Source organism: Schistocerca serialis, chromosome 8 (genome assembly GCF_023864345.2).
Source record: "Schistocerca serialis cubense isolate TAMUIC-IGC-003099 chromosome 8, iqSchSeri2.2, whole genome shotgun sequence".
In the NCBI taxonomy this organism is placed as follows: Eukaryota; Metazoa; Arthropoda; class Insecta; order Orthoptera; family Acrididae; genus Schistocerca; species Schistocerca serialis.
Genome location: NC_064645.1, coordinates 179,860,941 through 179,873,679, shown reverse-complemented (window position 1 = coordinate 179,873,679; position 12,739 = coordinate 179,860,941). Strand labels below are relative to the sequence as shown.

Sequence of the window (12,739 nt, the reverse complement as noted above, 5' to 3'; positions counted from 1 at the left end):
AAAAAGGCCCGTACAGGACCTTCAACATTCGGTCGTGCATTATCCTGCTGAAATGTAGGATTTCGCAGGCATCGAATGAAGGGTAGAGCCACGAGTCGCAACACATCTGAAATGTAACGTCCGCTGTTCAGAGTGCCCTCAATGCGAACAAGAGGTGACCGAGATGTGTAACAAATGGCACCCCATACCATCACGCCGGGTGATACGCCAGTATGGCGATGACGAATACACGCTTCCAATGTGCGATCACCGCGATGTCGCCAAACACGGATGCGACCAACATGATGCTGTAAACAGAACCTGGATTCATCCGAAAAAATGACGTTTTGCCATTCGTGCACCCAGGTTCGTCGTCCACTACACCAACGCAGGCGCTCCTGTCTGTGATGCAGCGTCAAGGGTAACCGCAGCCATAGTCACCGAGCTCATACTCCATGCTGCTGCAAACGTCGTCGAACTGTTCGTGCAAATGGTTGTTGTCTTGCAAACGTCCCCATATGTTGACTCAGGGATCGAGTCGTGGCTGTACGATCCGTTACAGCCATGCGGGTAAGATGCCTGTCATCTCCACTGCTAGTGGTACGAGGCCGTTGGGATCCAGCACGGCGTTCCGTATTACCCTCATGAACCCACCGATTCCATACTCTGCTAACAGTCATTGGATTTCGACCAATGCGAGCAGCAATGTCGCGATACGATAGACCGCAATCGCGATAGGCTACAATCCGACCTTTATCAAAGTCGGAAACGTTTGGTACGCATTTCTCCTCCTTACACGAGGCATCACAACAACGTTTCACCAGGCATCACCGGTCAACTGCTGTTTGTGTATGAGAAATCGGTTGGAAACTCTCTTCATGTCAGCACGTTGTAGGAGATATATGTGGCCAAGCTAGCTTCCTCCCGCCTTTTTCTTTATGCATTTGTATCTTAATACTGCGACTGAGTCTTCGAAAAACGTCTCTGTGTATAAATTTTATTAGTTACGTTTCACAGCGTGACTACACAGGCTTCTCGTTTGTGGTGCTTCAGTTTAGTCCCTCTTCCCGCTCTAATGACAGAACATCCATTTAATTCACTCTCCAGGCACAAGTACGCAAATATCGACCTATATTTTTACAGTAAAATACATGTAAAAGACGACACAATAATGTACTTAAGCGTTGGAGTGTTGGTAACATGGACAGTATGCTGCGAAGGAGAAGAAGAAAAAGAAGAAGAAGGAGAAGAAAAAGAAAACCAAGACGCCTCTTATACCAGAAAGAGTAACAAGGGGAGTTCAGCCGCCGAAAAAAATAGAGCCTTGCAATAAGAGGATATTTGGTCCAGTATAGCTAATATGTCACACTTGGACTATAAAATCGATACTTTTACTGAGAAAAAAATAACGAATCGAGAAAAATATACACTGAAAGTAAAATAAACAGTCGATGTAAACAGTTTGAACATAAGTAATTTCGTTTCCGCAACATGGAGACGGAACCATCCCAAGTAACTACTGCTCGATACGTGCTTCATGCAACAATCATAGCCAACGGAATTTGTTGGTAAATTATCACCATAAAATATTTTATAAAATAAGTATTATATGCATTGTATAGGGTGGACGCGTATTAGTCTGTATTCTATTTAATTGTCTGTATTATCAAACCAGTACAGAGTAGAGTCGCTATGGAAACTAAATAGCACGGCGTGATCCGACGCTCGAGACAAGGCAAGTCGATCAAGGCTCCGAACATCGCACTAGACTAATGTGGGCCCCATCTATCGAACTGGTGCTCAGAATTACTCTTGAAATATTTTTCTTTGTAATGAGATCAAACCGACGTTCTATGTTTACAATAGGAGTCACGTGAAACACGAGAGGGTACGCATTATGTTTTCGGTAGGAAGAAAGAGCTAGTGAAGTAAGCCATTGGAAAATCGTAGCAGTTATTGATTTTACCTGCCATGTAAGGTAGGCTGTACTGAACGGCAGAGTAACGATGACATCGTGTGAGTCGAATACGGTTTAACATACAGCTATTCTTAGACAGAAGAAATTTAACTTACAACCTTTATTTGTCTAAATGCGAGTTCCAAAGGAAGTTTTAAACTAGCGGTCTAGAAAAATAAGAGTTACGTTAAATATGAAGACCGCTCATCCACATTCTTGACCACCATCCTTACAGGAACTTAGCTTTCTCCCATTTCCTACTGCTAAGCTGTGGTCTATTCCAGCTTACGTTACGCAATTAGGCGATATGGGTGCTGTCTTTTCCAGCTGCGTTAGTTGAATAGAAAGTATTCTGTCAGTTTTAATGCACGGAAACATTAATATCAAAATACGCAGTTAGAATAGTAACTGCTATACCTGAAGAATTACAAAACGATTATCCCAATATCCTGAATCCCGAGCCATTACCAGTTTAATTTGCCTATCTAGCGGCATCCTCGGGGGAAGAAAAATTTGATTCCAATATTTCGTATAATTATTGAACGAATTAAAATATTTAACATCCTTCATAATCTACTAATTAAGAAGCATACTCTTCCGTTGAAAGCTTAACACAGTAAGACAAGTATTACAGTTGGAAGCAGTGTGTCTGTTCTGAAGCAACATAGCTGCAACGCGGAAATACCCCGAACTTATCCATCCAGTATTTGAGAATCAGAGCACCTAGCGGATTCCAAAACACTTCACACATAATTTCAAACCTTTACGAAACTTTTCCTCGCTTACATCTGGCACAAAATGTGCTACTTCTTTAAAACCGACTCTATCCGCAACACAGATGATATTCCTGGCTGTGGCTCCCAGTATTTTATCTTGCTAGAAGCTCGTCTTGATGGAGCTTGATACACATTAAGTAGCGCATGGTGCAAAAGTGGAGTGGGGTACAAGCAACATGTGGTACAGTATGTACCATTCCCGTGGGAGAGTCCGCCAACTGTAATGAACTTGCTTCTGATTGGTCGACACATTCGAGTGTTAGGCACCAAAACTCCTAGTTTCTCTTATTATTTATTTATATACTTTTCATTGTATTTAACCCAGTTTTTAGTATTACAGTCTTTAATGGTTAGCCTACGAGTCTACCGTTTTTGTTCATTAAATTTCAATAGTTTTGAGAAACATAAGTGTAATAATATTACAACCGAAATGCTTCGGACACCTTCGGGTTGTTTTGGCGCGCGTGGGAAACGAAGTACTTTGGCTGCGCTAGTAGGACTGTATCGGGCGTTCTTCTGAGCCGGACGTGAATCTCTGTCTCGGACGGCCTGTCGTACTCTATGTCTGAAGTTGTCAGAAAAGTTACCGTACTATTAAGAAAGTTATGTCGAGTGTTGTAGAAAACAGTGTAAAATGTGATATTTTAAAATATAAACAAACAGTATACATTAATGAGAAGTGTCTCTGTAGATACAGAGGCTAAACTGGACAAGTGGCATCCCACAAAAAAGCACAAACACAGGTTCAATTTCGAGATGAGAGCATAGAAGCCTCCGTCGAAGAAGATCCCACGACCTACGAGCCGTCTTCTGCACTGGGAGCACAACTTTAGAAGATTACAACAAAAAAAAAAAAAAAAAAAAAAAATGGCTCTGAGCACTATGGGACTTAACATCTATGGTCATCAGTCTAGAAGATTACAGGTTGGTAGACAGAATGGTTAGAGACTCTTATTCAAACTCTACAGATCTCTCCAACTTCCAGATGTGACTTCCAACAAGACAACGTATAATTTGTAACAGTCTCAGTATACGAGGTCTGTTCAAAAAATTCCGGGACATTCGTGATTTAGAGCAAATTATGCTTCGACACGACAGTGTTTTAACGTGTAACTGTCGCAAATTTCATTGTTATATGTGTGTCAGTCATTGTTCAGTGCTGTACTGAGTAGAACGTTGTGTCGCACAGTTGACGAATTCCGGGATGGCACAGTTATATGAGCAACACATCTGCATTAAATTTTGCCTTAAAGTCAAGAAAACGTTCGTAGAGACGATAAAAATGATGCAGGACGCCTACGGCGATGAGTGCTTAAGCCATACGCGGTGTTACGAATGGTTCTAACGGTTTAAAAATGGCCGGACGGAAGTTAAAGCTGACGATTGTTCAGGACGGCCTTCGACGTCTACCGACGACGCTCATTTCAGGAACGTCAACTATGTTGTGCCACCACTCGAAGACTGACTGTCCGAGAGATTGCAAGAAGAATGAAACATTTCAGATGGATCATGTCATGAAATCCTGACACATCTTGGAATGCATCATGTTGCCGCCAAGTTCTTCCCTCGGCTCACGACTCAACACCAGAAAACGTTCGCCTCGCAATCTGTGATTGCGCAAATGAGATCGAGACGTTGTTTAATAGAATCATAGCTGCTGATGAGACGTGAATTCATGATACAGGGACAAACTGAAGGGATTATTTCAGTAGTCGTGCAAGTCCATTTTTGTTCATTCTGCGATACAGAGTCCTAAAGTTAAATGAGCGCTGAAAAATCTGCAGTTGAGATACCAGAAATATTCAAACGTATGCCTTCTTGTTACAGATGAACCTTTCTTTCTGTTTGTTTCGAACATTAATTTCAGAAGCATTATATTCAGAAAAGTGGTGGTAATGGGCTTGCGCCACTGTTAAAATTACTCCTTCAACTGTTCGTCAATTTACTGTCGGGGCATGTTGCGACGCCTGCGAGAAAATGTAATAAGAAAACGGTCCGAAACGTGGCTAGACGAGTCATGGTTCTCACATCATGATAACGTACCCGCACATACATCCCTGTTGGTGAGTGACTGTTGCACAAAAAAAGGGAATTACTGTGCTGCTTCATCCTCCGTACTCTCCAGACCTGGCTCCAGCGGACTTCATTTATTTACAACACAGAAAAACCTTTTGAAAGACGAAGATTTGCAACGACAGACGAGATAAAAATATTCGCGGACGGGGCTTCGCGCGATCCAGCAACAGGCATACCAAGACCACTTCGGAAGTCGGAAAAGCGTGTTAGTGGTGTGTCAGTTATGGAAGAGTGAGTTTCGAGGGAGACCATGCTTAATATGTAAAACGTTAGCGTAGAAACGTTTTGTGGACAAAGATCCGGAATTTTTTGAACAGGTCTCGTAGTATTCATACATCTCATTGAATGTAACTGCAAAATTATACCATTGTACGGCACATATTTCAGGAGATATGACGCCATACACATTTGAAAGCGTGAAAAAATAGCTTCTGCTTGAAATTGTGTGCAGTAAGACTTCAACATCAGGCACGACGTTTTAATTTAGTGCTTCTCTATTATTAACTCTATTCACAGCACACTTTGTGGACAACATCTACATTTGTCATTGAAGGCACAATTACATCGTTATATGATACAGAAAAATTCGGTTCCATAAAGAACTAGCTTTTCCTTACAATGGAGCGCAAATTACTCAGACTTTACTCATCCAGTTTTTAATAACGAGGGCATTTAGCGACTTCCAACAGATTTTAAGCATAATTTCAAACTTTTCCCAATCTCTCGTTTACGTGCGTAACATCAGATATATAACATATTAATCAGATATATAAAATATTAACTCATTTGTAAACTAATCAGACATCTGAAACTGTTTTATACATGAGAGCTAACATTTTCCCGTACTGGGATTTGCATACATATCGACGGGCGCATAGTACGTTTCCCTCTTTTTTCTTCGATACAATGGGAGCAAAGGTTCTACGACAATTTGAGGAAGCGGTTTGTTGAAGAAAGCGAGATGTGAGCCCGTACCTCAGCCCCAACGCACGTTAATACCCGTGGGAACACTGCATTCAAATTCACACAAGAAAAAAAAAAAAAACAGTTCTGTAACGTAATTAGAGAGAAATGTCAGTGACTATGAAAGCCCAGATGAGCTCTACTAGTTGGTTAACGCCAAGATAAAAAATCAATCATTCTAAATTTTTTCACGGTCAAAACTTGTACTGACAGTTGTGTCTATTCAATCATATAGTCTGAGTGATCACAAGACTGTTGATTATAACTAAACACACCAAAAACGATAAAGTACACACCAATTTCAAAATATACGTGCTGTAGAATATTTGGAAATTAGTTCTAAATATGTAGTAACTGTGGTTGAGGCCTACCGTAGTCCGGATTAGGATGAACGCTTTTGATCCGGAGGTACTGCCTGAAGTTTTCGATGGCGAGGTCATCTAACTGCTTGTGGTCCATGGTGTTTATGTTCGTCTGATAGCTGATGCAGAGAGGAGACTGAATTGAGCCCTGCATGTTCCGTGCGGTATATAAGGCACTGCAGTCGAAGGGGGGGTGTCGTTATGCTGGAGTCAGTGATAACAGAGGACGGTAGGACGACCTTAGTTGACGTGAGGTACATATCGGTCGAGAAAACACCACACGACGTCGGTGTTACGAGGCCAGACCGTATTTGACTGGAACGGTACAGCTATCACCCGTCCTAATATTGGTTAAATGACGTGACAGGTAATCGTCCTTAAGCGTTTGAAGAAGTGTGAGGACCTATTCTCGGTAATACCTGGCGAAGAAGGTACTCCAAGGCGACGGTTACATGGAAATAATTCTGCCAATCTCAATTAGAAATCACTTCATTTTGAGTGTAAAGTGGTTCACAGGCGTACGTGCAGAGAATAAGAAACGATGACTATTTTCCTGTCAGTTCATTTCAATTATTTAGAAAATCAAGGTCATTACACGTGGAGCACAATCTCGGAACATTTCAAGGATTCGGAAAGAAAATCGGCTGTTCTCTTTCAAAGAAACAGCCTGGAGCGATTTACGGAGATCACGGAAAAACTAAATCTGAATGGCCGAACGCGGATTTTAACCGTTGCCCTCCCAAATACGAGTCCCGTATGGTTATCACTGCGTTACCTCGCTCGGTGGCTTCCTAAGAGTCTGTCGCTATCGTACAGGAGAATCTCACCCACTGCGTCAACGGAGATGAGATTTTGGGAGCATAATACGTCGAATGTGGGGACTTTCGTGCTATTGTCGCAGCCATTTAAACGACACGTGTCCTAGAAATATACAACACTCACCATGGAATCCAGATGGAGCGACCGATATGTTATATTCGATTAACTCCACTCGGAAAGCTATTTCATAGAGCCAAAAGAGACTTCACAACGTTATGAAAAGACTGAATAAATTTTTGTAACAATAAAAACTAAGGGCTTTTAAAGTCTTACATTCAAGTATTCACTTGCGTCTCAACGTTGCAGCGCACGTTTTCGTAGAGAGTAGAGAAAACTTGGTGCACCTACTAAAACTGAAAGTAGTAAGATATTCTTACATTTGACTTAACGGTAATCCGTGACTGCACATCAGATCAACGAAAGTCGTAGATTCTATTGATAAGCTACTCTCCCGCAGAATTAAGCCATAGCTTCATTTATAAATGGCAGTGAAATTACAAAAATGCATTGCCGTTCCTTTGATTTGCCACTGGTCACTATTAGTCTAGGTGCAAAACGGTTACAGTTATCTTTAACGAGTCAAACGTTATTTGATACAAAAAAAAAAGGTCCTCACCCAGCACGATGCTTATGCCCACCCCTATCACGAATGAAGTATGTGAAGGAAAATGATACACATCTGTACGACGTTTACTAGTTTTCTTTTGTATTCACGCTCTCTATCGGAGTGATGAGATGCTGTAGTTTTCAGTCCGAAGACTTGTTTGATGCAGCTCTCCACACTACCATATCCTATGCAAGCCTCTTCCTATCCCAGTAACTACTGATAATAGGATAACTGGTGTAATGGTACCCGCTTCCTGTTTTCATCCCTTGGTCTCCTTCTACAACTTTAACCACCCCTCCCCCATACACACACACACACACACACACACACAGACACACACACACACACACACACACACACACACGCACACACACACACACACACACACACACACACACACACTTCCCTCCATTATCAAATTCCATGGCTCAGGACGTGTCCCATCAACCGATCCCTTCAATTAGTCCAGTTCTGCCGCAAATTTCTTTTTGCTCCAGTGCGATTCAGAACCTCCTCATTAGTTACTTGATCTGCTCATCTAATCAGCAATATTCTTCTCTAGTATCACGTTTCGAAAGCTACAACTTTCTTTTTGTTATGAACTCTTTATCGTCCACGTTAAACTTCTGAGCAAGTCTACATCTCAGATACATACCTTCAGAAAAGATTTCCTAACGCTTAAATTTAAATTACATGTTAAAAATTGCCTCATTTTCTAGAGTGAGTCTAAATTTTATTTACTCTCTGTTTCGGCCACTAACAGTTATTTTGTAGCCCAAATAGAGAGACTAATCTACTACTTATAGCCTCTTGTTTCCTTACCTAATTCCTTCAAAGTCACCTGACATTACATTCTCCTTGTAACACTTTTGTTGATGCCTGTCTTATAACTCCTTTTCAAGACACTATTCGTTCCGTGAAATGCCTTACAAACAAGAGGATCACTCGGCAATCGGATTCTTTCATACTGATGGTACTTGAAGTTCAGAGCTCAAATTACATCAACAAAAGCAGTTCAATAAAACTCTCTAAATTTCTCGATAAAATTAATTTTGAAGTTTTCGGGTCGTCTTTAATATAGTTAAACAAGGTCAAAGTTTCTAGATAGGTCGTGTGACTACGTGGTTGTATGCTCACCTGCCACTTGTGAGGCGCAGGTTCCATTCCTGGACCTCCCATAACTTTAAACCAAGATGTATGTTCTATGAGCATTTCCTTGAAGCGTAATACGCATATGCTTGAAAAAAAAAATGAAATTCGTAACTTTTTTAATTTTATCAGTCTTTTATAAAAGGTCAGTAATTAAAAATGGTAATTTGCAATGAAAAATGGATTTTTGTGTCCCATACGTAATTAGAAATAAAAAACGAACATTTTTATAAAAATAGAACTCAGGTAATATGTATTAGTCAGCATATAATTGATGAATTTCATGTTTAAATTGTGTAGGAATTTGGGCAGCAAAATATCTGGTGATGGGCGAAATTGTGAGAGTATAAAATGTTTTCTGGCAATGGTAAGGAAAGAGTTTCTGAAGAAGAGAAATTCGTTAACATCGAATGTAGATCTGAGTGATAGCCTTTGCTGATTTGTGTTTTATCTTGTATGGAAGGTTTTGAAATGACGTACTACAGGAGAATGCTGAAGATCAGGTACGTAGCTCGCTAACTTATGAGGGATTAGTGAAGAGAATTGTGGAGAAAATAAATTCCTGGCACAACCTGGCTAGAAGGGATCGGTTGATAGGGCACGTTCTGAGACATCAAAATGTCACACCTTAGTGTTGCCGAGAATTTTAGGGTGGGTGGGAGGGAGGGGGGAGGGGTGGCGTGAAAATTGTAGAGGTAGACCACGATATAAATACTGTATGCAGAATCAGGAGTTGGTGTAGGAGGAAAGTGTGGGGCGTAAAAATTTTGCAAGGAGACCAAGAGACGAAGACAGTAAACGGATTCAGAAGCATGCAAGTTGTAATACATATTCGGAGATGAAGAAGTTTGCACCGGATAGAGTAGCTGGGAGAGCTACATCAAACCAATTTTTGGACTGAAGACCACAAAAACAGCAGGTATTCGAACAGAACGAAAAAATCGAAAATAATAATGACCGAAAAGAGACTCGAACCAGCGATTACCAGTCTCGGGCGCTGTAGATTATTTTCATCTTTACGCATTTTAAACGGAATTCCGAGTAGGACAGGTACCTCTGTTTATAAATTTGCATCAGCTGCAAATCGAATCTAACACCATTCCCTGGGAACAGCGCCACCGCTACGCTCGCAGTTTCGAATCCTGCCTCGGGCATGGATGTGTGTGATGTCCTTAGGTTAGTTAGGTTTAAGTAGTTCTAAGTTCTAGGGGACTGATTACCTCAGAAGTTGAGTCCCATAGTGCTCAGAGCCATTTGAAGCATTTGAACGATTCCCTGGCAGCGAGCATCTTACTAAACAGCTACATGATCTGTCGAGAAAAATCGACCTCGCTCTGTCATATTAAATACAGTCGAAAAATATCAAAGTCGATTTTATCGATTTTTGAGAGTTGTGTCGAACTGTTTTTGGAGATTCGTATTTGAGTTCTGAACGTCACGTAACATAAATATACAAAATTGCAAAAATGCGACTGCTTTGTTGCCGCATTGTAAGTCCTACGTATCTCTGACAGAGTTAGAATGTCATCGGCAAATCTCAAATTTTCCTTCTTTCTGAACTTGAATCCCCTTCCCAAATATTACCTTTGTTTACTTTACCATTAGATCTGGGGTCGCTATTACTTCACTTGTTCCTGGATTTCTCCAGAGCCCATACTGATCTTCTCCGAGGTGGCTTCTAAAAGTTTTTGCATTCTTCTGTGAATATTTCGAGCCACTATTTTGCAAGCATTACTTGTTAAGCTGGTGGAACGATAATATTCACACATGTCAACATTTGACTCTGACTCTGACTTTTGAAGTCTGAGGGTGTTTCGCCTGTCTTATATACATTTACGGAAAAAATCGCAACACAGAGAAGGAGTTGCGCAACATAAACGAAATTTGGTACACGTGTTTCTACATCTGAAAGATGGTGCCTGTTAAAATTTCGCGCTAGTCTCGTAAGAGCAGCGATAGTAGCGCCACTATGAGAATGCAAATCAGGATTGCCGTAAACACCTGCAGTAACTTTATAACAGACATCATATTTACGCCGGTGACTGTAACACTTCCTTTATTTCACGATTGCAATTTCGGCCTTAGGCCATTATCAAGTGCAGATTTTTGTGGCTTTACTCCGCGTTAACTTAAAATGAGCTGACACTTTTATATGTCGTTGTCACTACTATTAAATACATTCGTGACACTGTTGCAGAAGGCGAGCGGCACGAATGTATTTAACAGTAATGACAACGACATATAAATGTAATTACAATGAAATGAATACCCCTAGCTGCATACAGGCGTTGACATAAGTCAACGGGGACAGTTGAAAATGTGTGCTTCGACCGAGACTCGAACCCGGGATCTCGTGTTTATATGGGAGACGCTCTAGCCATCTTAGCCACGGATGACACAGAGGATAATGCGACTGCAGCGGCGTATCTCTGGCACGCCTCCCGTGAGATCCACATTCGCAGCTTATTGTCCCGCACTATATTCATAGTGCCTCTGCTCATTATACTCATTACTTGCGGCCTTACTGCCGATTCCCGTAAGAGTTCGGGAACTGATTGTGCATCTGCACAGAAGAAGACGGTCAAATGGCCGGTGAGTCTTAACTACTGACCATCTTCATATATACATATAAATGTTTCACCTCATTTCAAGTTGACATGGTGGACAAAATCTGCACTTGATAATGGCCTAAGGCCGAAATCCCTTATCATTTAGCTATAATATAGCACATCAGAAACTGGAAGCAGTTAATTCCATAAATTGTCTGGGAGTACGCATTAGGAGTGATTTAAAATGGAATGATCATATCAACTTGATCGTCGGTAAAGCAGATGCCAGACTGAGATTCATTGGAAGAATCCTAAGTAAATGCAATCCGAAAACAAAGGAAGTAGATTACACTACACTTGTTCGACCACTGCATGAACACTGATCACTGGTGTGGGATCCGTACCAGATAGGGTTGATAGAAGAGATAGAGAAGATCCTACGGAGAGCAGCGCGCTTCGTTACAGGATCATTTAGTAATTGCGAAAGCGTTACGGAGATGATAGATAAACTCCAGTGGAAGACTTTGCAGGAGGGACGCTCAGTAGCTCGGTACGGGCTTTTGTTGAAGTTTCGAGAACATATTTTCACCGAGGAGTCAAGCAGTATATTGCTCCCTCCTACGTGTATCTCGCGAAGAGACCATGAGGATAAAATCAGAGAGATTAGAGCCCACACTGAGGCATACCGTCAATCCTTCTTTCCACGAACAATACGAGACTGGAATAGAAGGGAGAACCAATGGAGGTACTCAAGGTACCCTCCACCACACACCGTCAGGTGGCTTGCGGAGAACGGATGTAAATGTAGATGTAGAAATTGCAATCGTGAAATAAAGAAAGTGTGTACAGTTACTGGCGTAAATATGATATCTTTCATAAAGTTCTACATGACTGTGAATCGAAGGTGCAAAAAGTACCTGCAGTAACGGTCGGCAGCGTAAATTATCATCCAGACTGGACGTGGTGAGTTGATGTTGGTTAAGAATGCCTTTAAGACGACAAAAAGGCCATTATCAACATCCCACTGAGTTTGAACGAGGTCGCGTGATAGCGATCAAGCAGCTGGATGTTCCTTCCGCAATATTTCGGAGTTAACTGGCAGGAATGTAGTCACTATACACGGTTGTTGGCTGCGGTGTTGACGAGACTGTACAATCGCAATAAGACAAGGCTCCAAACAGCCACTACTCACTATCAAGAGATAATGAATAATAATAATGAGCGTATGGCATTGGTGGCCGGGAGACCCCTCGCGGAGCGGTTTGGCTACCGCTCCACAAGTTCTTTAACGCCACTGCGGCGACTTACGAGTGAATGAGGATGAAATGATGATAAAAGACACACAACACCCAGTCATCTCGAGGCAGACAAAATCCCTGACACTTCCGGGAATCGAACCTGGGACCCCGTGCGTTTGAAGCGAGAGCGCTACCGCAAGATCACGAGCCGCGGACGGACAGGTAAGAACATCGTATTGAGGGTGTGGTTCTGGCGCATCGTAC

At 41.7% G+C, this 12,739-nt stretch overlaps 1 protein-coding gene across 1 annotated transcript in view; it reads right to left on the bottom strand.

Annotated features, from left to right (window-relative positions):
- LOC126416910 (aminoacylase-1-like) overlaps positions 1–6,210 on the bottom strand; it is a 67,081-nt gene extending 60,871 nt beyond the window's left edge. Inside the window, exon 1 of the mRNA XM_050084792.1 lies at positions 6,123–6,210. Coding sequence (XP_049940749.1) covers positions 6,123–6,210 — 88 coding nt within the window. The remainder of the gene's footprint in view (positions 1–6,122) is intronic.
- Positions 6,211–12,739: the final 6,529 nt, after the last annotated feature.